Raw genomic sequence first — 24,667 nt, 5'->3', positions numbered from 1 at the left:
AATAAGGGAGAGAGAGAGAGAGAGAGAGAGAGAGAGAACGATAAAGCTTTAAAAACCTCAAAACCAAAACTTTTACAACATTCATTTTCACAATATTCATTTTTCTATTAAAATTTTTATTTTAAATTATACTGCATGAAATATGACGTCTAATTTAATGGTTAAACTAATGATTTTAATAAGAAAATACCTTATTGATATAACATTATTACACTCCTACTCAAGCTAAACATGTGGCGCTTGTGGGAGGTACCAGTTGGGTATCTAAAGTCGGTTCTCCACCTCCCATCAACTGGGCTGTCCTCGATTGCCTAGCCTCTCGAAACCAACCACCCGCTGTAAGATTACTCGTTGATAATGAAAATGTCCCCTCTCATTAGGCTTATTGGGTTTCAATGTGAACTCCTTCAAGTGTAAACACTTTCTTCAAGGACCACTAAGACGTACCTGAGCATAATAGCCTCGTTTGAAAAGACATAATAGAATAGGTTCCACTATACATGTTCCCTCACATGCTCCATGATGATAACCACCTTATCCCGTCATTACTCTCAGTCAAATAGTATTTCCTATAAATACCCTTCAATTCGAAGAGAAAGGAATCTTCTTCTCCCATTAGCAACTTTGAGCACCTATTTCCGACAATTAATCCTCTTAGCCCTCACCAATCTACCTCATCATCCTCTTAACCTTCTTTGGCTCTTAGCCTGTTAAGGTGAACTGACCTCCTTTGGATCACCGCTACCTCTTCCTTTTTTAAGACTTGTATCAACAAACGTCAATAGTTTAATGATGTAATTAGAATCTTTTAAAGTTTAAGGACTAATTTAAAATGAGTGTCTTAGTTTGAGAATATACAATGCAATTATATCTCGTAAAACACCAACTTTTTTGATTGATTAAAACGAACGGAGCCTGATTCACTCTGGTAATCACGTTATTTTGTCGTCTCAGCTAAGGCCACGCCATCAACCATCCTCGGAAACGATCCTTTTGACTGTACCGTACCCTCACCTATACGTATGCAAATGAAAACGACGTACAGATTCGCAGGTACACTGATTACAGTGAGCCAAACAAATTCTGGGTATTTCATTAGTATCACCACTTGACATTTTGGTAGTATATAACCAACCCACTTTGAGATCAAAGCTGAAAAAAAGAAAAAGGAAAAGAGAGATTGTTTTGTTTGTTTTTTGGGGGGCATATTGATGGATGATGATGAATACCAACATGAAAATCAAGATTGAAGAAGAAGAAGAAGAACTATTTGATGATGAAGGAAATGACCGTCTCCCCATTTCTCAACTTTTCCAGCTCCTTCAACAACGCCAATCCATTTCCATGGTATGCAACTCTCTGCCCTTTTCTCTACTTGCTTAGAACGTGTTATGGTACAAAATAATAAGCAAAACCTGTCATGTTTTATGTATATATATATGATTTTTGTACGTAGCTAAATGGCTGTGTTTTTAGTATTTGTTGATTTTCTTCAGTTACTTATCTCCTTTGTTCTTTTTTTTTTTTTGTTTTCTTGAGCTATCTCTGTAGAATCTTGGATGTATTATTAAGAATCCTCATAGTACGATGTTCTTTGGATTTTTTACTTTTTGTTTTTCCAGTGTTTTTGCTTTAGGAAAACCATATAGGAACTGTAATGTTTTGGGTATAAAGATTCACTTGAATTGAATGCATTTGGTAATAATTAATACCCAAAACCAGAAAATCAGATTTGAGCCAACAAGTATTAGGGTGGTTCGAACCTGTAGACAAGGGAGGGGTAACCACGATTGCCTTGACTGGTAAGCTGGGGTTCATGCATGAATCTGGTTGGTGCATCGTGTGGCAATTATTATTATTTTCTTTTGGAGTGCCCCAAAATAATGGAAACCTGGTTTCCTCAGCAGGAAAATATTCGTGATTGTCGACAGAAAGCTTCCAGGTTGGTCAATTCATTGATAATTTTTTGATTTAGGCTAAATGCTTAGTTAGGACTCAACGTTTTAAAAGTTACTCACATAAATGCCAAAATTTTCAAACTGGTCATATAAGAGCGGAATTTAATTTTTTACTACAAACTGAGGTTAAGTATGTGAAAACTCTTTATTTGAGCACTTTCAAAGAAGTTTTACTCTTATTTGACCATTTTGAAAGATTTAACCCTTATTTGAGCACACTTGAAAAGGATTAGCCCTTATTTAACTTGGTCCTTATGTGAGCAACTTGTAAAAAGTTAAGGCCAATTTGGGCATTTAGCCTTCGATTTTTATTGTCTTCATTGATTTGGTTCATCTTTATGTATCCAAAAGGAAGAGACCTAGGGATAAGAACTATAATGATCATGTTGTTAAGGGTACCAAAAGGGTATCAGAACAAGATTTTGCAAAATCCCCTGTAATAGAGAGAGCAGAACAGGTTCAAGCTAATCTTTCAGCTGAATTCCCTAGCTTCTTTAAGATCATGATCCCATCAGTGGTTTGCCGTGGGTTTTGGATGGTGAGTGTGAATATATTCATTCCCCCATTGCTTATGGAAAAATAAATCTTTGTGCAATGCATTGATTTTCTTTCTTTTTTCTTTTGGCTGTTAGTCATTACCTAAGGAATTTTGCCAACTGAATCTGCCTAATCATGATGCTACTGTGATCTTGGTTGGTGAAACTGGAAAAGAATACAGAATCAATTTTCTTGTTCAAAGGAAGGCTTTGAGTGGTGGGTGGAAAAAGTTTTCCAAAGAACATGGTTTACTTGTTGGGGATGCTTTAGTTTTCCATTTGATCAGGCCTTCCAAGTTTAAGGTATTGTCTCATATATATATACATATACATATAAAAATATATAAGGTAAAAGTACCATGAAGTTCCTTATACTAGGAGTTAGATTGTATTTAACCCTTTTTTTTAAAAATGGCAAATTAGTCCATATACGTTAGATCAAATAGCAAACCGGTCTTTTTTGTTAAAATTTTTATCCATTTCTATTATTAAAAATTGGCATAACTGATAGAATAACCAAAGCGTGCTACGTGTACCTTATGTTAACATATAAGGGTCAGTTTTTAATAGTAAAAATAGATGAATTTTTTAATAGAATAACCAATTTACTTCTTGATCTAACATATAGAGGCTAATTGACCCACTTTTTGAGTAGAGAGTAAAATGCAATTTGACTTCTAGTACTAGAGCTTCCATGGTAAATTTACCATATAACAATTAATTGATGCCATTAACCATTGCAGGCACTGAATTAAATAGTCAAGCTTGACCTTGGGGGTCATCTAGAGGTGCGGTCGCCCAGGGCCCAAGGCTGAAAGGAGTTCAAAATATTGTTTTTCAGTTTTTAAGAGGCCCACAAAATTTTTTTTAAACTTTTTAAAGTAAAAAAAAAAAAAACCCAACCTTTAAGGGCCCCAATTTCTTTTTTTAGCTTTTAAGGGCCACAAATTTTTTTTACCAACTTTTAAAAGACCTAAAAAATTTCTCTCTAACTTTTAAAGAACCTAAAACCCCATTTTATTGTTTTGCCTAGGGCCTAAAAATGTTAAGAACGAGTCTAGAATAGTTAACTAACTAAAATAAGGTGTAGAACACATTTACACAGGGTACTCAAACTTGGGACCTCAACCTTGTTATTGAGCCAATGTTTTTTAGTTTCATGGAATTATAAACTAAGTTCTCTATTTAGAAACTTTTATTTGCCTAATAAAGACAAAGAGTCCATGAGCTAGAATAGAGCCTAAACTCCTACTTCAAATGCTTCATTTCTAGAAGTGATTAAAAATTTGCCGGCTTTGTTGAAAATTTCCATAAAACATCTCTTCTTTTCTCAAAATTTCAGGTATATATTGTGAGAATGAATGGCTTAGATGAAATAGATGCAGCTCTTGGCCTACTCAGATTACAAAGCAGTGCAAATCAGACAGGCATTTGTAAGTGATCTACTCATCAACTGTGCTTCATTACCATGCATATGTAGAGTTGATTTCAGTTTGGTCCTTTAACAATTACCATGCATTGACTGTGAATTGAATACAAAAGATGCTGCAGGAAAGAACAATTCAAGGCCTTTTTGCAATGATATAAATCAATATGAAGTCCATAAGTATGGCAGGTCTTTTCTTAGGGCCCAAGAAAACCAGTCAGAGAATGGCACTTTGGATGTTGGCTCCAGTAAAGTGGAAGGCATTAGGTTTACTAAGACTGTTAGCATTGCAGATGCCATTAGAGCTTCCGAGATTTCCACCCTGCGATCTGGTTTCGTGCCGTGGGACAACGCTTTGAACAGCTTCGATTTTCTAGGAACCGATGTTGGTTCTTTACACAAAAGGGTACGCCATGTACTTAGCCATACTTTTGAATCAAAACCGGAACTGAAATTGAAGTACAAGGAAGCCAAACTCGAGAGAGCTTATGCAGAACAAGAAACAAAGTCTCTCGAATCGGATCTTTCGGGGAAAAAAGAGGAAATGCAAAGGCTGGATGCTGAAATAGATGCTTTGACAGTGAATGCCAAGAGATATGAACTAATGTTTGAAGCAGCTGCTAATGCTCCATGGTGATTGACTGTTGAGAAACATTTTACTCTCTATATATTGCATACCATTAATGCTTTAGCTATATACCAATGCTACACCTCAACCATTCATCATTCTATAGGAAAATATTAACTGGCACTTGCTTTTTCTTTGTTTCTTTGAACTAAATATTATATAGTTTAGGAATTTTAGGTGATTAATGCATAAGAGATACTTCAAAGTTCTGGGAAATTTTGACAGTTCTTGAAATCATATTCATAGTCTAGACTTTAGTGTGCTTTAATTTTCTGAATGTTCTTTGCTTTTGACTTATGGATATTGTAGAAGATGGTAAACTCTTTTATACATAGATAAATAGATAGATTGATTGAAATTCTCTCTTTGGTGTTTTTGATGATTAAATTTAGTTAAATTTTGCTATTAGTCTCTCTTCTAGACATAAATTATGTATTTAATTTCTATACTTTAATTTGATATTTTTATCTTCCCATTTTTGAATTCGAAATTCAATGTTGACCAAAAAGTAATAGTTAAATTCATTAAGTTATACTATTTTTAAAATCTTATGCAGATAAATATATTATCAATTAGAGTAATAAGTAATATTTGTTTTCATATAATTTTCGCTAAATTCCTTTTCGCAATATGAGAATTTTAAATTATTAAAATCAATCACACATGACTTTGAAAATTATAATATTTTAACTTAAGACATCTTCATTATTTGAATGGTGGCATAATTAAATCTGAAATTAATATAATTGGTTGATGATGATGTCAAAATATTTAAATTTGAATTTTAATATATAGATTTTTTGTTTCCAAATTAAACTTCGAGTAAAAAAATAAAAAGTGATTAAAAATATTACATTTTGCAACACCCAGGTTAAAAATATTTCCTAAAATATTACCTGTCAAAACCTAAATATATCGATTTAAGACCGAAATAGTACCTATTAACTATATTTGATTAAGTCTTAAATTAATTTTATTATAATTCGAACACAAATTGTATTTAATCGTCAATTAAATCTTAACTCAACATTACAATGAAAGTTAAAATTATAGATAAAAATAGACCAGCGACCATAATTTTGTGCACTAAAAACCAAAATTCCAAAACTAATCCTCTTCATAATCAACTAAAATTTTATCGCTGACAAAGATTCCTGAACAATCCAAAACATGTCTGAAAAAAAACCCAAAGATCAGAGCCATGAAAAAAAAATAAAAAATTTACAGCATCAAATCAAAATTATATAGCTTCTTTAACCCATACTATAGTAGTATTACTAAAAACATCACTTAATTCATTTTCTTTTATGTCAGGAACATAAAACGAAGACCAAAACTATAGCCCCTGAAAGACCAAGCAAAACCTGAAAAAAGAAAACCAAACACCCAGAGCTTTCAAAACAGTACCAGGTTCGTAAATTTCCCCAGTTTCAAGCCTTTTCCTTTTGTTTCTTCCCGTGTATTAGTGATCCAAGTTTCTGATTACACTGTGAATCTGTTTGTTCTAACCAAAAAGATTCCCATCATCACAGTGAAGAAGCTAATGGGAACCAAAATAGATGAACCTCAGATTCCTGAAATGTCGTTGGATCCTCCTGAAATTACTAACCCACAAGTAAGAAAACCCTGTGTTTCCGACATGATTTTTGTTTCATTTCCTTGATGTTTGTTAGATTTAGGTTATATGTAAGAAAATAAATCCTGGGTTTGCTTTTGTTTTTTCTCTTTTGTTTTAGATAGCTAGGAAGATTCACAGTGTTACATGCACAGATGGTTTTGGGTCATTTTTGTTCCTATGTCAGGACCATCAGGAACTTGGATCTTTTTGTATCCCTGTGAACAAGACAGGGTCGAAGATCTTTTACTAGGATGTCATTGTTTAAGCAGTTTAGTTGCTAAGTTAGCTGATGATGTTCTATTAACACATCAATGGCAGCTCCATTTGTATTCTGGTACTGGTAGTGCTTAATTAGTCATTCCCAGAGTTGTAGTAGGTTTCCCTTTCCGATTTCTCATCGTCATCGCACTGTTTTCGTGCTAAGAACTTGTTTGTAACAAGACAGGGTCGAAGATCTTTTCCTAGGATGTTGCTAAGTTAGCTGATGTTCAATTGACACATCAACGGCAGCTCCATTTGTATTCTGGTACTGGTAGTGTGCCTAATTAGTCATTCCCAGAGTTATAATAGGTTTCCCTTTCCGGTTTCCGATGCCACGCTGTTTTTGTGCTAAGGAATTGTTTGGAACATCTCAAACTCGTAATCGAGCCTCACTTGAAACCTCAGGATTGATGAACATCGGGATAGTTTTCAAACATTGAGCTGATTGACATCAATGGCTGCTCCATTTGTATTCTGGTAGTGCCTTATTAGCCATTCCTAGAGTTGTAATAGGTTTCCCGTTCTGGTTTCCTATCGTTGCACTGTTTTCGTCCTAAGAAATTGCTTGGAACATCTCGAACTCGTAATCCAGCCTCGCTTGAAACCTCAGGATTGATGAACATTGGGATAGTTTTCAAACATTGTGCTGTTTTTTTTGTCTATGAATGATCAGCTATGAGCTTATCTGCACCATATGTTCAAATGCTTGTCTCTCGGTTTAGGATTTGCCTCATGTTAATTCCTTGCTGTGAATAAAAGAAGGATCTGATCGATGTTCTTTGATCGTGTCTGTAGCCTAATGTTATGGAGCGAGTGGAGGAGATTCAAGCGAATCTAGCTGGTAGATTCCCGAGCTGTATGAAGACCATGGTTCGCTCGAATGTTACACATGGATTTTGGCTGGTGAGTGTCGAATATATTTGTGAATTGGTTAGGAATGATATTATGTGTTAGAAGTTCTAACTCTTGGTTATATGTTGACAGCATCTTCCTATGCCTTTCTGCAAATTGCATATGCCAAAACAAGATACGACCATAATTTTGGAAGATGAAAGTGGGGAAGAATATAAAGCATCTTACATTGCACAAAGGACGGCATTGAGTGCCGGCTGGAAAGCATTCTCGGCTGATCATAAATTAGTCGAGGGAGACGTTCTAGTTTTCCATCTGGTTGGTTCTTCGAAATTTAAGGTACACGATTTGATTTATTTCTCTTGTACTTGTATGTCCTATAATGTGTTTTTGAATCCTTTAGCATATGTTCTTATAGGTTTACATAGTCCGAGCATTCAAATCTAGTGAAGTAGATCGATGTTTTAGGTCTCTAGAAGTGGATATCCAAGCGAAGCCAATTCGTTCAAGTATGTTCTCTTTGAACTTCTTTCTTATTTAATAAGTTCTAAGTCCATTAACGTTGTTGATCCGATTGTTTTGGCCTTTTTCTACGGTGATTTTGAAAGTTCGTATGAAGAGGACAAAGAGACCCTCTAAGAAGGCCAAGTGTTTGGAGCTTCTCCCACTCGACCCACCAGATGACAATGTCGAAAATAAGAGTCTAATGGTATTAGACACCGATAGTGAGCATTTAACCGATCGATATGATAATGACAACAAGGATCCTAGCTCGGGTCTCGACGATGGTATCAAATCTTTGGCGTCCGTTATTGATTTTAAAGAGATCAAAAGCATTGACAACTTCATCATTATAGTGAACGGTTCGAGAATAGACTCTGAGCTTTCAGAGTACCATAGAACTAAGTACTATGAGCTTTGTTGTAGTCAGAACTCGTTCCTCCACGATAATCTTCTCGAGAGTATTAGTAGTAAATTGGCACTTGAAATAATCACACAGATTATCAACATTGCAGAAGCTATTAGAGCCTGTAAAATTTCTACCTCTCAAGCAGATTATACTCTTTGGGACAAGACTCTAAAAGGCTTTGAGTTATTAGGCATGAATGTCGGGTTTCTTCGAGCTAAATTGAACCGGTTGAATACCCTTTCCTTAGAATTACAGCAGGGTGTGAATATGGAGAGGTGTAAAGAGCAAGATCACATGAAAGAAGAGAAAAAATCACTTGAACAGAAGCTTGTGAAACTCAAAGATGCTATGCATAAGCTCGATACCGAGATAGAAACCTTGAAAGAAAACGCCGAGAAATATGAGCTTATATTTCGGGAAGAGGTTACAGCCGCATGGTGATAGTTCATGTAAGTGTCACGGGCCGAAACTTTAGTCAAGCAACCGGATGGACCGTGACATATATAGGGAAGTTGTTGTAGAAATATTTTTAAGTCTTCTATTTGCCTATTGAAAGGGACTTCAATGGTGTTGAAAAATGAAGAAGCTTTCATCAATATATATTCCATTTGGTTGTATCCTACTGTGTACGTATATTTTCACGTATTATATCGTATTTAAGATATTATATATTTATGGCATAATGATGAATTTAACCTTTTGCATTTATATCTTTTGTCAATTTGGTCCTTATTCTTTTCTTTTTTACTTCAATTTTGCTCTCAACCTTTTAAAAGAGTCAAATTTGATTATCAACCTTAGAGGAAATTCTAACTAAAACATTAAATTTTTAAGCATGGCAATCAATGTGTACTTTATGCTCTTTTTTTATGAAATAATCAAACTATTTATTAACATGGCATTTAAGATAAATAGTATCATGTTAGCATAAAGTACACGTAAATTGTGATACTATGTTAGCATCGTTAAAAATTAATGTTTTAGTCGATAATTCGTTAAAAAAGTTATTTGACTTTTTACGAAAAGTTAATGATCAAATATAACTAAAAAAAATAATGGTCAAATTGATAAAATATGTAAATGTTAAGGGTTAAATTTTATGAAATATATTTGACTAAATAATTTTAATATTCACATTGGTACTTATATTTTCTTGTTTAGATTGCTATCGAATTTGGTTTCCGTCACACATTTTAGTCTATTTTTGTAACTTCTTGAAATTTGACAACGTGGACCTATCATGTTTAGACACATGGCACAAATGTCATGATGTACTTGTCCCATGTAATAACTTGATTGGTCCATAACATCCAATTTTAATGGAGTTACAAAATGGACTAAATGTACTATAGAAGTTAAATTCAGGTGCCAACTTAAAGGAAAAACATAGATACAATTTAAATTTAGGTAAACTGCATCTATGGTAATTAAATTACTTATAAGTTTACATTTCAGTAATTTAATTTTAAAAAATTACAAAATTATCACTGAACTATTTGAAAAATTTTATTTAAGTCACTGGGCTTTTAAAAAAATTATTGTATGGTCACCGCTTACACCAATCAAAGGCTCTTATTCTCCTTATCTTCTATTGTTCAGTTTTTTTTTTCATAAAACAGTTTTGAGCATCACAAATCTACAAACCAGAATCTAAATAATTTTCTTTTCAAATCTTCGACATTGGCCGTCAGATCAACTTGGACTTAATGTATATTCTTCTACTTATTAATGGGTACTGATCCACATTATCATTGTTGAATCATCGCTTGAAACTAACTAGGCAAACTTTAAAAAAAAACTTAATAACATAGTAACTTAAATAAAAATCTCCAAATAGTTTAACAACTTAAATGAGATTTTTTAAATAATTTAATAACTATTTTGTAATTTTTAAAACTGAACGACTAAATCGTAAAATATATATGTTTTTCCATTTTCATTGTCGCTTCAAAGCAACCCTTTTAACGTTGAAGGAATCCTTTCTTTAGAAGCAAAGCTAACAAAACAAAAGAAAAATAAAAGAGAACTGTATATAACTATTAATGACGTTTCTTTTCACTGTCGCTGTATATTTATTTAACTAAAATCAAGCAAGCTGCCAAATAAAAGTTTATAATTGTTTTTCCGACTTATAAATTGTGATAATATAATTTTGTCCAGAATTTGGTAATTAAGTCTATTTTAGTATTTATATTTTTTTGATCGTTGTTGAATTTAATAAGTAGATCTTTTTAGTCCTTAAATTTAAAAATATAAAATTTGATAATATGGTATTCTGAGATTGTGCCACATCATCACCTGAAAATTAAAAAAAAGTATATAAAATTTCAAGTGATATAATGTAGTACAATCTCAAAGTGTCACATCCATAAATGGCTGGATAGGTCAAACTACGGATTCTCAATTCAACTAGTTTGATTAGTTCGATCGTAAAACCAACAAAAATTAAATAAATAATTAGAAAGTCTTAAGAATTTTAAAAATATAGAAATTTTATTAAACCGATTCAACTTGTTTAACTTTCAGTTTTGTCCCGATTTTTTTTATTTTTACTAGTTTCAAGTAGTTTCCGAGTCAATCGATTCAACCCATTTATTTGGACCGTTATATCCATAAACTTTTGGTCTATCCAATCTCTTGTTACAAAATCTAAGTTTATGAACCAAAATAGATCTAGTTGCCAAGCTTAATGATCAAAGTGAACAAAAAAAGTACAAATTCTAAAGTGGACTTGCGAAGGGGCAAAAAATTATATTATCCCTTGTTAATACCATAGAAGCTGATATTTTTATTTTCGGGTTAATTTCTCCAGATATTCTTCAACTATAACCCAAATTTTAAATTGGACCCTAAGCTTTAAAATATTTTAATTGAGGGTTTAAAATATTATCGTATCAATCGAATTATTTCTTCATCTAGATGTTATATTGGGTGATAAAAGCTAGGTAGAATTCAATCTTGATTATATTTAAATATATTAATTAAAATATAAATACATTTATACTTATTGTATGAATAATTCGAATTAATGTGTCAAAAACCCGTTTAAAATTTTATCCCCTATTTTTTAAAAATAGTTATTAATAAATTATACAATTTAATTGTATTTGAAAGTGTAATTGATAATTTAAAATGAATTTCATTAATTTATTAAGCAATTTATATAATTTCTTTTATTTATTCCTCCAATATAATTAAGGATTTACGTATTTATAATATACATTCCTTTTCTATCGCTTATTTTTATTTATCGTTTTAGATAATCTAATTCTTTTAATTAGTTTAAATTTAAAAATAGTGTTTTATTTATATTAAAATTTGATGATGTGTTGATTAATTACTATTTAATTATCGATAATAAATTTTAAACTCAAAAGTATTTTAAATTATTTTCTAAATAGACACTTTGAAAGATAATAATAATTAACTTATACTTAAATTATACAATTTTTTGGGTTAATTCATCAAACATCCCTAAACTATCACCCAAATTCTAAAATGGTCCCTAAGGTTTAAAGCATTCTAATTGAATTATTAAAGTATATGTATTGTATCAATCGCTGTATGGATTATCGAGAAGAGAGGAGCCGTGGTGGTCTCCCCCGGACCGCCCAGATCCCACGAGTGAATGGAAAGTTGGATTTACATTGGATCTCACCTGAATCGCCCGATCTATCCTCTTGAGGAGAAGTTTGGTTTCAAACCCCGGTTCGAACAAGAGAAGTATGCCATGCTAAAGTGCCTTGGATGATCCACATCTCAGGGTCAAGCGCTGATGAGCACATTGAACTATCCATGTGGCTGAGAGCCCTTGACCCGAGCACAATGACGCAATTATCGATGGGCGCTTTACCATCGAGCTAATAGTTCGTCGTGAGAGCCTCCATTGGGGCCCGCTATGCCAAAAGCGAGAGAAACCCCATCCCTCTCTTTCCTTTTTACGCCCCTATGTTGCCACATGGAAGGGACCCAGGGACGTAAAAGGAGATCTTATCAACTTGTTCTGACTTAGGATAATAAGCTCATGGACTTGGTCTTACTTCACTATCAAGAAACGAAAGAAGGCTTCCATCTCCAAGTTTAATTTAGATGTAGCTCGCTTCTTTTTGGGTGTAAAGCAGAGTCAAACCAAAATACCCAACACGTGCAAATACATGGACAACTTGGATTTAACTTGTTAAAAAGACAAAATGAATGAAATTTAGGAGTCTTTCTTTTTGAACATTTTGGATCTGACACAGTATTTACAATCAAGGTTGTTTGAACTGATTGAATTAGTCGGTTGAATTGGTTAGATCGAGAATCGATGGGGTATTAGTTTGGAGAAGGGAATTGAATCAAAATTTTCATATTTTATTTTTAATTTTTAACAATTTTTAATCAAATCTGGCAGTTTGATCAGATTGGCAAACAACAGTTTGACCGATTCGACCACTAGTCCAATTTTGAAAACCTTGTTTACAATTCAATCCATATCTTTTAACGTCATATTTGAGCTGATATTTAATATACAAGCTAACAGATAGACTCACGGAAGAACATGATCGATACTATATTGATACTTTGAGAACTCAATTAAAACACCTTGAAGTTTAATACCAATTCAAAATCTAAACTATAGTTAGAGGATTTATGGTGTAATTAACCTTTTAACATCAATATTTTATATATAAAAACTGGGAATTTTACACGCAACTTCAACTATGGTTCCGCAGGCAGCCCATAAAATAATTACCCTAAAATGAAATTTTGCATGTGTGCACAAAACAGCTGGATTTTTACAAATTGCACGTCCGAAAGCGACAGGTACGTCTCCGATTCTCAAAAATAGCAACGCAAAATCATTGAATTTTCATCCAAAAATCAATCAAAATCCCTTTGAATTGAATCTTTTTTTAAAAAAAATTTTCTCTCACGAAAATCCCCGATTTTATTTCTCTTCGCTTTCGCGCTCTAGATGGAAGTCACAATCTTCCATCACGAGCACATAATTCACCGTTTCCAAACCCTAATTTCACCCTAGACCGAGAAAGGGGAAAAAAGAGAGAAAGAAACTCTCTTGGTTTGACCAATTCGCTGCGAATTTGGATTGAAGCGGCGGCGAATTGAGGAAAGGACGAGATGTTTGGCGCGTGGAATAATTTTGCGAAATCGGCTGAGGCGGTGGTTTCCCGGTGGGCGGTGAAGAGAGTGTTTAAATTTTTGCTGAAGAAGAAGCTTGGACAATTTATTTTAGGGGATATTGATTTGGACCAACTCGATGTTCAGCTTACAGAAGGCACCATCCAGCTCTCTGACCTCGCCCTCAACGTCGATTATCTTAATCGGAAGGTACGCTTTGTATTTTTTTATTGGTTTATTTCAAAACTTGTAATGAATTATGAGAGTAAAAATGCTTGATTATGATTAAAATTTAAATTATGGGTTTTTTTTTGTTGGCAAAATGTGATACGGGGTGCTATGGCTGTATATTTGGGCTTTTACATTTATAAGTAGTGCGAAATTTGAACAAGGAAAACGGAAAGGAAGAAATACGAAACAGTCAGTAATCAAGTAAATTCCGTATTGCTTTATTTTGAAATTTGATAGACAATATTAGGCTCTAGGTTTTGAGTGCGACTTTGTAACTAGGGGTTCTTGGCAAGAATATTAATGAAACACAGTGTAACTAGGGGCAGTATTCTCATACATTAAAAAAAAAACATTTTTAGCATTCTGTTGCTTTCTTATGGTTATATTGCTCTTTCTGCGCTTGATTGCCAGATTGGTCCAGCAGCATCTTTGGTCATAAAAGAGGGGTCTATAGGCTCTTTATTAGTTAAAATGCCTTGGAAGGGTAAAGGATGTCAAGTTGAGGTTGATGAACTTGAGCTGTTGCTTGCCCCTTGCTCGGAGGATCATTTATCAAGTGCAGATGAGACTTGTAGTTCCAATGATGATGGTAATGATTATAATTACACTGACTTAGGGAAATTTTCAAATGAAATGGCAGGAAGTCATAGGAATCCTGATAATGTCCATGAAGGTGTAAAAACAATTGCAAAGATGGTAAAATGGTTTCTTACAAGCTTTAATGTAAAGATTAAAAAGTTAATAGTTGCATTTGATCCATCTCTAGAGAAGGGTGAAGAACTGGGCTTCCACAGGACTTTGGTGCTTCGGATATCAGAAATAGAATGTGGAACTTGTGTCTCTGAAGATGCTAGTTTAGGTGATGAAGATAGAGATCACAGTTTTCTTGGAATTAGCCAACTTACAAACTTTGTTAAATTCCATGGAGCTGCACTTGAGCTTCTTCAGATGGAGGATGTTGACAATAAATCTTGTGCTTCACACACATCAGGAATGACTTTTTCTGGATTGCAGTCGTGTTCTCCATCAAATGCTGCTATTCGAATCCTGTCAGGGAAAGGAGGTGGATTTTCAGGGAATTTGAAGCTTAGCATTCCCTGGAAGAATGGTTCCTTGGACATTCGCAAAGTGGATGCAGATGTTTCTATTGATCCAGTAGAATTAAGATTTCAACCTAGCATAATTAAATGGTTCTTACTTTCATGGGAAACTTGCAAGAAGTTTGACAAGGTTGAGAAGAGTATGCACTATGAGACAGCAGACTCTATATACTTAAATTCCAATTCTCAATTCCAATCACCAGCACATGCTTCTGCCATGGCTGTCATTGATGAAGTTGTAGAAAATCATGGAAGGTTTTCTGCAGACTGTACTTCCTTGCGTGTTCAAGAATCTGTCGATGAAGTATTGCTACCTGGTTCGCGTTTTATACCTAATTGGGTACCAATTTCCATTGGTAAAAACAAGAGGGACCGTGTTGGAGAAGAAGCTGACTTTGGTGCAAGGTTGGTCCCAGTTTCTGCACAATTAAAATTTATGTAGAGTTTTTCTGAAAGGAACTAATATCATAAGCTTCTAAGGTTTTATTTAGAAACCTATATATCATATCTACGAGTAACAAAATTTAGAGAATACAAAAAGAAAAAAGCACCGTCTAGCTTGCATGTAGTATTTACTGTCATTGTTTCGCATGTTATCTCTGTTCATAAAAAAGAAATCTTAAGCATTTCTAATTCGAATCTTAAAGAACATTTTCTAAAAATTGCTTCAATGGTTCTGCATTGACTATTACTGAGTATGAAATATGAATGAGGGAGAATTTAATGATGAAACTTACCTCCTAAGATTATGCATTGTAATCTTTTCAAATGCGATTCTTCTAACCTATTGAGTTTCTTGCCTCTTCATAGCGTGGACCAATTTTTTGAGTGTTTTGATGGAATGAGAAATTCACAATCAGCTTTGGGAAGTAGTGGAATGTGGAACTGGACATGCTCTGTTTTCAGTGCAATAACTGCTGCTTCCAGCCTTGCATCTGGATCTTTGCATATTCCTTCTGGTATGTGCTCTGTTTTCCTCTTCCATTGTGCCTGATTGAAATTCAATTCTTTTAGAACAGGTTAAGGGATTTAAGGAATAATTCTTTGTAGGAAAGAAAGAGCCAAATAAGTTAGGGTTACATACCTCCTGTTTTAATCAACAGTGCTTGTTGGTGTATGAAAGGAAGACCTCTGGTTAACGTCCAGGAGGTATTAACCCACTTTGAGCATGATGGAGATTTGATCTTGGTGCTCACATACGGTCATAAATAGAGGCTTCAGAGCATAATTTGATCAATATAATTGACACTTGTCACCGAAGTAGTGGGAACTTTGTTATTGTCATTGTTGTTTCTTGTACTTCCTGATAAACAAGTATTTCAGGCTTTGGCCTGTGTAATTTGGTTTGACATGTGCTTTTCCTTGTTTCTAAACAGAACAGCAGCACGTTCAAACTAATCTTAAAGCAGCCTTTGCTGGAATTTCTATTGTGTTGTCCTTTCATGATGAAGATCTGGATCATTTGTGTGATCTAATAGATCTCAGTTCAAACATTCATTATTTGGGCATAGAATGCAGGGATATCTCTGTTCTCGTGCAGGTAATATTTTGTTTGGAGAGGTCCTTTTCTGTTCCGTCTTATTTTTGAAACATAATTTTATGTTTGTTCTTCATGACAGAACAACACTAATTTGAAATATGCGTGAGCTTAACAGGTATGTCCTCAAGAAATGAGGTTTGAAGGAACACTGGTGCATGTTGAAGCTGCTGATTATTTCTTCTGCAAGGATGGAGGGGATGGTAGCAGTAACGTTGACAGTAAAACCTTTAAAATCAGAAATCTGCAAGATGAGGTTCACCATGCTCTTCCTCTGTTTTCCTCATCTACGGGAGATCAATCTTCAGGTGTATTCCGCGAGTTAGTTTCTACTGATTTTCCACTCAGAGGCAACGGTGATATGGTCAAAATTATGTTGTTTACAACCTCTGGGGTCACTCACTGCCAATGTACTGTGAGGTCTAGTTCATCTGGTGGTGGGTTTTCGGGGCAAACTTCTTTCTCACTGAAACTGCCACCTCTAACTTTTTGGTTTAACTTCTCATTGCTAAAAATGTTATCGGAGCTCTTGAAGGAAGTTGGAAAATCTACTGAAATAGGTAATAACAAAAAAGTCTCATATGATGCTTGCTATGAGAATTCTGAATCATCTCATCCTCGTGTTAAAAGAAGTTCTAGCACTTGCATTACAACCTTGTCTTCGGCAGAAACGTTACGAGGCAACATATTAATCTCCGATGCAAGAGTAATTCTCTGTTTCCCTTTTAAGAGTGATGATGATGATGATGGAAGATACACTTCATGGGATCAATTTATTGTTCTTGATATTTCTTCACCATCACCGTCAAAGGGTGGAATGCAAGACAATAGTCCACATCTTGATGGAAGTCTGCAGAAACAATTTCCCTCAGCTGGCACACGTTCTTTGCATCTGAACTTTGGTAATCTTTGCTTATACTCAGTCATATCTGCTCATAAAGATGGTAGTGGAATTGACTATGGTGGCATGCAGAGGCATAAATTTTCTTCTCAAAAGATTCTTTCTGTCAGCAACGGGAGTGGGTGTCTTTCCTTCATTAGTATCTTTTGGCAGGAGGGTCCTGTGACTGGCCTTTGGATAGCAGAGAAAGCCAAGTTCTTAGCGACACAAGAAGAAAGCAGGAGTGGAAATAAATACATAGGAAAAGGTTATGAGTTTGCGACTGTTACCACTGTGAAAGATCTTGATGATCTAAGTGTTCAAACCCGCCAGGAGATAATTTTTAGCACAACATGCTTTGCTCACATTCATTTGTCTTCTGTTATGGTTGACCTAGACAGTTCACAGTATAGTGGCTTGCATAACCTTTTAAAACAGATTATTACTGGATTATCGTGTTTCTCATGTGATGCAACTGGTACCAAAGAAGAGGATTCAATGCCTCAAACATCAGTTCTTCTGGAATGCGATTCTCTAGAAATTTCAATCAAACCAGATGCAGTTGAAAATGTGAAAGCTCCCATGCAGAGTGAACTTCCAGGTTCATGGGGTTGTCTGAGACTGAACATTCAGAAATTCAATTTACTATCTGTCTCAAATATTGGTGGTATTAGAGGTTCCAGTTTTCTATGGTTAACCCACAGTGAGGGTACATTATGGGGTTCAATCTCTGGGGTTCAAAATCAGGAGTTTCTTTTAATCTCATGTAGTGATTCTGCAATGAAACGTGGTGATGGAGGAGGTTCAAATGCTTTATCTTCTAGGTTAGCTGGTTTAGATATTGTAAACTTCTGGGAGCCAGAGAGCTGCCAAGATTTTACATCTATAACTGTGAGGTGCAGCACAATTGTTGCTGTAGGTGGTCGTTTGGACTGGATGGATGTCATATGCTCCTTTTTCAGCTTGCCTTCAGTGGATCCTGAACAATCTGTTGAGCATAATTTACCAAAGGGAGATTTAGACACCCCCCCTCGCCGAGCTTCATTTGTTCTTAAATTGGTTGATATTGCTGTGAGTTATGAACCCCACTTAAAGAACTTGACTGTTCATAGTGAAGTTCTTGATTCAAATTCTGCTTCTTCAAATGGCAAAGAAGACATGTCTGAACCTTATGTAGCTTGTCTGCTAGCTGCATCTACCTTCTGTCTTTCAAATTCAATGGTGGCAGATTCCCTAGATAATGAATATAAAATTAGAGTGCAAGATCTAGGTCTTCTTCTTTGTGAAGTCTTTGAGTGCGACAAACTTGGGGATTCTTATAGTGCCGAACAACTTAATGGGGGTGGTTATGTTAAAGTTGCTCGAGAGGCACTTATTGAAGCTGTTGTAAAAACTAACTGTAGCAATGGCCTTCTGTGGATGGTAGAGTGTTCTAATTCTCAAATTTATGTTGAAACCTGCCATGACACCACATCTGGTTTGATTCGCCTGGCTGCTCAATTCCAACAGTTATTTGCCCCTGATGTGGAGGAGTCTATTGTGCACTTACAAACACGGTGGAATAATTATCAGATGGCACAACAGAGGACTGATGAGAAAAGTAGAGACCTAAATTCGGACATTAGCCCATCTTCTCAAATTCATACTGCTACTGTAGAGTTAGAGGGTAAATGTGGGGTGGCTGGCTTGATGGATGAGATATCTGAAGATGCATTTTACTTGGATAGAAAGGAGACCTTCCAGTTCAGTTCTTCTGAGGTAGAGTTTCACCTTCCCCTTGAGGAACATGTTACTGAAGAAGCTTGTAGCTTAAGCTTTGAAAATGCTGAGATGTTTTCTCACGATCTACCTTTTAATGGGATAGGTCTTGAAAGTAGCCAAACTTCCTTTCTAGAACCAGGTTGCTTCCCTGAACTAATAGAAAGTTACTGTCTATCTGAGTTACGCCCCCTTACAGAATTATCTACAGGACTAAAATCTTCTCATGAGGTCCTGAAATACAGATCCATAGATATGGGGGAGGGAGATCTTGGAAGAGGGAACAGTGGATGGTATGAAGATGCTTCTTTAAGAATTGTAGAAAATCACATTTCAGAACCAAGTGGTCAAGCTGGTTTGAAACCAATTGTGGAAGGCCAGCTTTCATATCATGACTCTGGTGTACCTGATAATACAGTAAACATCATAGGACGTGTACTCCTTAAGAACATTAATGTAAGATGGAGAATGCATGCTGGGTTGGACTGGCACAAAACTAGAAAGAGTAACATGTGTTCCAATAATATTCTTGGAAGGGATAGAACTGTATGTCTAGAGCTTGCAGTATCTGGGTTGGAATTTCAATATGACATATTCACACCTGGCGGAGTTTCTGTGTCCAAACTTTCTCTTTCAGTCCATGATTTTCATCTCTATGACAAGAGCACAGATGCACCTTGGAAACTGGTAATGTTCACGTTACTATTTTACTTTTATTTCTAGTTTGTTACCTCTCCTATATGATAAAAAAATTTGAATTTCTCTAATCCTTGCTTAACTTGTAGGTGCTAAGATACTACGATTCAAAAGATCATCCTAGGGAATCCTCTTCAAAGGCATTCAAACTGGACCTAGAGGCTGTAAGACCAGATCCTTCTACACCTCTTGAGGAATACCGGTATTCTTACTGCTTTATATATATTTCTGAATAAATGAAAATTAGCACTGAATCTTTTCTTGTGAGGGTTCCATAAGCAGTGAGGGAAATTATGTGTTGTCCTTTCCATGAAAAGCGCTGCCCATATGCATGATCTAAATTAATTTATCATTTCAGTTGTTTGTTTTTGACTGGGAGGACTAGTATTCTAGTAGAATTGGTCATTTTGTTTTTCGCAGTTTAGGTTTTGAAATGGTTTGTCACTCACATGTCTAGCTCCATCTGCTCAGAACTTTAGATACTGATCTGATTCGGATCTAAATAACTGCCTCATGCTATTACATATTATATACTCAGTAGTCAATATTTTTATGTTCTATAATGTAGTTTTTTGAGTTTTTAGCGGCATTTTCTTGGAGCCTTGCTTTGCTTACCATTTCTATTCAGAAGGAAAAAGTTTGTATTATTAAAACTATTGCTGCCACCATAGGTTTCACTGTAATTATTTTTGTGTTGGACGCAATTTATAACTGAAGTAAATATTAGAATCACTCTTAGTTGTCACTATTCTGCTTGCTGTTTTTCTGTTTCTGAATTTCTGTCACTTTCTTATGGCTATGCAACTTTGCTGTTGCTTTTGTTTACTTGCAGGTTACGCATTGCCCTCCTTCCTATGCGGTTACAGCTTCATCAAAGCCAACTTGATTTTCTCATCAGCTTTTTTGGTGAAAAAAGCACATCACTTGATCAGACTACTAGCTATCCTCCAGATACTGATTTGTTGGTGAAGAAGAGCCATAATCTTGCTGGCCATGCCATTGCAAATGAGGCATTGCTACCTTATTTTCAGGCAAGTGTGGCTTTATATTTTTATTGCATGTTCTTGAGTCACTTTTAACTTGGATCTGCATTTTCAGCACTTTTTTTTGGTGTGTTGGCATCTTGGTGATTGGTGTAGCAATTGCACAGTTGGTATCCAAATTTATGAACACTTATTAGCATATGATTCTAGTTTTGGTAGGACAGTTGGCGAGCCAATTTGTTTTCCTATCTTTCTCCTTTTGGCATTATTTGTGTTCTGATACTATTCTGGTATGGATTTGATGAATAGTGTTGTGTTTCAGGGCTGATATATAATATAGTTATTGTTGGATAATCTATGAGCAGCATAACTTGAGTTTATTGGTTGTGGATTATTTATTTATGTATCTATTTGTCTACTTAATTTAGTGTACTGAATGAGGAAATTTTGTTACAGAAGTTTGATATTTGGCCCATTATTGTTCGAGTTGACTATAGTCCTCACCATGTTGATCTAGCTGCACTGAAAGGTGGTAAATATGCGGAACTTGTAAACTTTGTTCCATGGAAGGTGAACTATTTCCTCCTATTATCATTTTTCTGCAATTTCATTATGCATGTCCCAATGCTACATTTGATGTTGCTTTTTGTCTTTTCTTTTGTTTTTGGCTCTTTTTCTTTTGAATAATTTGTATCTTCTAATTAAACTATGAATAAAGTAGGACAATAGTTGGCTTCACGTTTTGTGCTGCATGATTTCAGTGGCATTGTGTCATGATTTCTGTTCTGGTCCTATTAAGCCTCCTAGTCTAGTTTCTTATTGTTCCAAACACGTGCTAGACCTCCTACTTATGTAGTTCCACTGCTTTTTATGTCATCACATAAATAATATTTATTAAGATCAAGAGAACTGCTTCTAAATTTCTATTTTCATTTGCTTATTTAATTCTGTTTAAAAGAATGTTGTGGATTGTGCTTTCTACCTGGCATTTTGTTTCATTGTTCTTTTTACTGGAATTGCAAAAATAATACAACTTCTGCTATCCACTTATTCGTTGTAATGGTTACATCTCATAGTACTTCTGGCTGCTGCCGAGATATGTCACATGTTCCTAAATTAGTTTCCAACTGATTAACAATGTTTCCCTACTTTCAAGCTCAAAATTAGTTGCCAACCGATTAGTGATGTTCCCTTATCCTCATGTTCATAAATTAGTTGCCAACTGATTAAGAATGTTCTCCTCTTGTTCTTAAATTAGTTGCCAAGATTATGCATTATCTTTGTAGATTTGATGTTACCGCTGTTCCTCATTGCATTCTCATGTTTTGTAGTTTTATTTGGTAATATGCCTATAATGGCTCTCTCGTGATTTGAACTTACACCTGCAGCACCTTGATAACTAAAATGCATTTGACTTTCTCTCTTTCCCATCATACATGTGCGTAGACTTTCAACTGTGCAAGGTTATGTGTGGTATGTCTTTCTTATTGAAACAAGATTTTGATGCAGGGAATTGAGCTAGAACTTAAACACGTTCATGCTGTTGGTGTCTATGGGTGGGGCAGTGTTTGTGAAACAATTATCGGGGAGTGGTTGGAAGATATTTCTCAAAATCAGGTATACCAACCTTCTGGATGTTTATTGAGAGAATTTTGTTTGCCATCTTGCAAATGTTTATTCATGATATGCTTCTCCTTTTCCTTAACATAGATTCATAAAGTATTGTGTGGCTTTCCTACCGTCCAATCTTTGGTTGCTGTTGGTGCTGCTGCTGCAAAGCTGGTTTCCTTGCCACTTGAGAGCTATAGAAAAGATCAGAGGGTACTGAAGGGAATGCAAAGAGGTAGGTTGTTTAAGCAAAATTTCTTCAATCTTGCTTGTTTAAGCAAATTTTGCCCTTGCGTGCAAGCTAAGATGTGCAATTCAGGTACAATGGCATTCCTTCGAAGTATATCACTTGAAGCTGTTGGACTTGGTGTGCATTTGGCAGCAGGGACTCGTGACATTCTGCTTCAGGCTGAGTATATGTTCACAAATATTCCTCCACCTGTATCATGGTCTTCACAAGGCAAGTCAAAGACGAAGAAAAAGACAAATGTTAGGCATAATCATCCTAAAGATGCCCAACAAGGAATACAACAGGTGAGCAGTACTAGATCCTTGTCTTCAGGTGAACCCATTCACCCTTTTTAATATTGAGATATATGTTTTCTAGTCTTAAAGTGTGACACTAAAAGTTGATACATGCTCTGAGCAAATTATATTTCAAAGTTTTTGATGGTCGAAATTTGGCAGGCTTATGAGAGCATCAGTAACGGGCTTGGGAAATCTGCTTCTGCTTTGGTTCAGACACCTTTGAAAAAATACCAACGAGGAGCCAGTGCAAGTTCTGCTCTGGCAACTGCTGTTAGGGCAGTTCCTACTGCTGCTATAGCGCCAGCTTCCGGTTGTGCAAGTGCAATACACTGTGCTCTCCTTGGACTCAGAAATAGGTAATTTATCTAGGATTATAATGAAGGAGCCATGGTTTCTCATGACAAATGAATAAATCATTTTACTCCAGCTTCTGGTTGTGCGAGTGCAATACACTGCTCTCCTCCATTTGTCACTTATTCATTCCTTTTTTTTTAGTTGTTCTGACAAAATGATTTCCAAGCGACATTTTAAATCTGGAGTAAATAACTTATGATGGTATCTTTGGTTGCAGCCTTGATCCTGAACGCAAGAAAGAGTCGATGGAGAAATATTTTGGTCCCACTCTGCCACAGGATCCAAATTAATCTTGCAAGCAACAGTGTCACTTCTGGTATTTTCACCTTGCTACGGTTCAAAATTTTCTATTGGTCAACTATTTGCGCATCAAAAGAAATTTTCAGCTACTTGTTTCATTTTCTTATCGATACTCAGGATTGTTGTGATAGATCAAAGAGTGTTCTTTCCTCGAGGAGAACACGGATTGTCATGTACCTCGACTTTTCGCTGGCGAGAGTTCGACTTTTCATGTAAGTTGAGTGAGCCTCTTAAAATAGTAATATTCATTTACTGTAATTATTCTATTGGGTTTATGGTCCGCTGTCACTAGCTAAATTACTGCCCTGACCCTATTAGCTCGGCTTTACTTAACCGGTTTCAGAAATTGTGCAATGCCTGATTTTTTTTTTTTTTAAATGTAATCTGCTTGTTCCAGGTATACAGCTAATCAAGGCCATTACACTGATTCTTTTTTCGTCGGAATCGGATTCCGGCGGTAAGTTTTGTACAAAAATGTAATTATGTATATCAGTAATTATAAGCAAAGTATTAGCTTTCCTATAGTGATGGTCTTTCCCACTAAAAACAGTGAGGTGTGCTGTGTGCACTGTGCATATTGCTTCTGTTTTGTGTTGTAAATAAATTCATTGCATATTTGTTATTCAGAAAAGAAAAAAGAAAGAAAGAAAAAGGAAGCAATTTGAATTCCTCTTTCAAAGAATGTCTGTCTTTGCTTTTTACCTATTTATCGGAAATATATTAGATTTATAGGATGCCCAAATTAATCTATATATATTATTACAACCTTCAAATCTAATCTTCTCTTACCTTCTTAAATATCAAATGAATTATGGGATGAACCTCAAGCACCCCTAACATGAACATGTAGGGATCGCAAAAACAAAAAAAAATCAATTAGTTTTTTATTTTGAAAATTTGGGTTTGGGTACTAATATATTTATTGCATCTCTTTTAATTTTATAATAATTTCTTAATTTTATAAGAATATTATAATATTTGATTTAGTTTTATAGAAATTAATATAAAAATATTGTGATGGGAATGGGTGGGATGGTTTTTTGGCCTGCATTGAGCTTGCTTGGTTTTAAAAGAATTTAACTCGCTTTAACCTCATACTCCTAAAATAATAGTATACTTGACTCCCATGAATTCAGCCATTTTTAAAATGTTTTTAAATTTGTGTGAAAATGTGATTAATAAAAAAAAAAAGTTTTGTAATACCAATTTTTTATTAGATTTGCTTGATGATTCACCTGTGGAATAGTTGTGATTTACAATTACAGCATACAAGAAAAAAGAAACAACAAAGGTTCCTTACAAAGAGAAGGGACTTGTGAAATAAATTGAAAAGAGAGCAAGAGAGGGGGCTTGGAAAACAAATTAGATATGTATAGAGGGGT

The 24,667-nt window shown here is 35.0% G+C and overlaps 3 protein-coding genes across 8 annotated transcripts; all 3 read left to right on the top strand.

Moving 5' to 3' along the window:
* The first annotated feature begins 1,160 nt into the window (after positions 1–1,160).
* Positions 1,161–4,798, top strand: LOC105795255 (B3 domain-containing protein Os01g0234100). 2 transcript variants are annotated; one of them, XM_012624799.2, is made up of 6 exons: positions 1,161–1,347; positions 1,908–1,942; positions 2,310–2,496; positions 2,591–2,797; positions 3,837–3,927; positions 4,037–4,798. In XM_012624799.2, exons 1-6 carry the CDS (start codon positions 1,216–1,218, stop codon positions 4,555–4,557), a joined length of 1,173 nt encoding a protein of 390 aa, XP_012480253.1. In that variant the 5' UTR covers positions 1,161–1,215; the 3' UTR covers positions 4,558–4,798. The 2 variants fall into 2 exon arrangements, with proteins under 2 accessions (XP_012480253.1, XP_012480251.1); XM_012624797.2 differs by having other exon boundaries at positions 1,905–1,942.
* A 916-nt stretch (positions 4,799–5,714) lies between these two features.
* On the top strand, positions 5,715–8,858 carry LOC105795254 (B3 domain-containing protein Os01g0234100). Of its 4 annotated transcripts, none has more exons than XM_012624794.2 (6): positions 5,715–5,958; positions 6,081–6,163; positions 7,223–7,330; positions 7,412–7,618; positions 7,698–7,788; positions 7,888–8,858. In XM_012624794.2, exons 2-6 carry the CDS (start codon positions 6,092–6,094, stop codon positions 8,628–8,630), a joined length of 1,221 nt encoding a protein of 406 aa, XP_012480248.1. In that variant the 5' UTR covers positions 5,715–5,958; positions 6,081–6,091; the 3' UTR covers positions 8,631–8,858. The 4 variants fall into 4 exon arrangements, with proteins under 4 accessions (XP_012480248.1, XP_012480249.1, XP_012480250.1 ...); XM_012624795.2 differs by having other exon boundaries at positions 6,065–6,163; XM_012624796.2 differs by lacking the exon at positions 6,081–6,163.
* Positions 8,859–12,933: 4,075 nt separating this feature from the next.
* On the top strand, positions 12,934–23,967 carry LOC105795253 (autophagy-related protein 2). 2 transcript variants are annotated; one of them, XM_012624790.2, is made up of 15 exons: positions 12,936–13,520; positions 13,953–15,046; positions 15,452–15,600; positions 16,018–16,181; positions 16,297–19,503; positions 19,602–19,714; positions 20,345–20,543; positions 20,952–21,065; positions 22,005–22,112; positions 22,206–22,338; positions 22,423–22,637; positions 22,791–22,987; positions 23,203–23,301; positions 23,403–23,497; positions 23,683–23,967. In XM_012624790.2, the coding sequence occupies exons 1-13, from the start codon at positions 13,311–13,313 to the stop codon at positions 23,273–23,275; spliced, it is 5,976 nt and encodes a 1,991-aa protein (XP_012480244.1). In that variant the 5' UTR covers positions 12,936–13,310; the 3' UTR covers positions 23,276–23,301; positions 23,403–23,497; positions 23,683–23,967. The 2 variants fall into 2 exon arrangements, with proteins under 2 accessions (XP_052484653.1, XP_012480244.1); XM_052628693.1 differs by lacking the exons at positions 23,203–23,301; positions 23,403–23,497; positions 23,683–23,967 and having other exon boundaries at positions 12,934–13,520; positions 22,423–22,665; positions 22,791–22,935.
* The last annotated feature ends 700 nt before the right edge of the window (positions 23,968–24,667 follow it).

Source organism: Gossypium raimondii, chromosome 3 (genome assembly GCF_025698545.1).
Source record: "Gossypium raimondii isolate GPD5lz chromosome 3, ASM2569854v1, whole genome shotgun sequence".
In the NCBI taxonomy this organism is placed as follows: domain Eukaryota; kingdom Viridiplantae; phylum Streptophyta; class Magnoliopsida; order Malvales; family Malvaceae; genus Gossypium; species Gossypium raimondii.
This window is presented reverse-complemented; position numbering and strand designations above follow the sequence as displayed.

What these genes read in the sequence shown, in the direction of transcription:
- LOC105795255 (XM_012624797.2), top strand. Translation starts at nt 1,216, where the DNA reads ATGATGATGAATACCAACATGAAAATCAAGATTGAAGAAGAAGAAGAA. An exon ending in AACGCCAATCCATTTCCATG is followed by an intron (nt 1,348 to 1,904) that starts GTATGCAACTCT and finishes TGGTTTCCTCAG; the next exon opens with CAGGAAAATATTCGTGATTG. An exon ending in TGCAAATCAGACAGGCATTT is followed by an intron (nt 3,928 to 4,036) that starts GTAAGTGATCTA and finishes TGAATACAAAAG; the next exon opens with ATGCTGCAGGAAAGAACAAT.
- LOC105795254 (XM_012624794.2), top strand. Translation starts at nt 6,092, where the DNA reads ATGGGAACCAAAATAGATGAACCTCAGATTCCTGAAATGTCGTTGGAT. An exon ending in TTACACATGGATTTTGGCTG is followed by an intron (nt 7,331 to 7,411) that starts GTGAGTGTCGAA and finishes ATATGTTGACAG; the next exon opens with CATCTTCCTATGCCTTTCTG. An exon ending in AGCGAAGCCAATTCGTTCAA is followed by an intron (nt 7,789 to 7,887) that starts GTATGTTCTCTT and finishes TGATTTTGAAAG; the next exon opens with TTCGTATGAAGAGGACAAAG.
- LOC105795253 (XM_012624790.2), top strand. Translation starts at nt 13,311, where the DNA reads ATGTTTGGCGCGTGGAATAATTTTGCGAAATCGGCTGAGGCGGTGGTT. An exon ending in ATCTTTGCATATTCCTTCTG is followed by an intron (nt 15,601 to 16,017) that starts GTATGTGCTCTG and finishes GTTTCTAAACAG; the next exon opens with AACAGCAGCACGTTCAAACT. An exon ending in CATTGCTACCTTATTTTCAG is followed by an intron (nt 20,544 to 20,951) that starts GCAAGTGTGGCT and finishes ATTTTGTTACAG; the next exon opens with AAGTTTGATATTTGGCCCAT.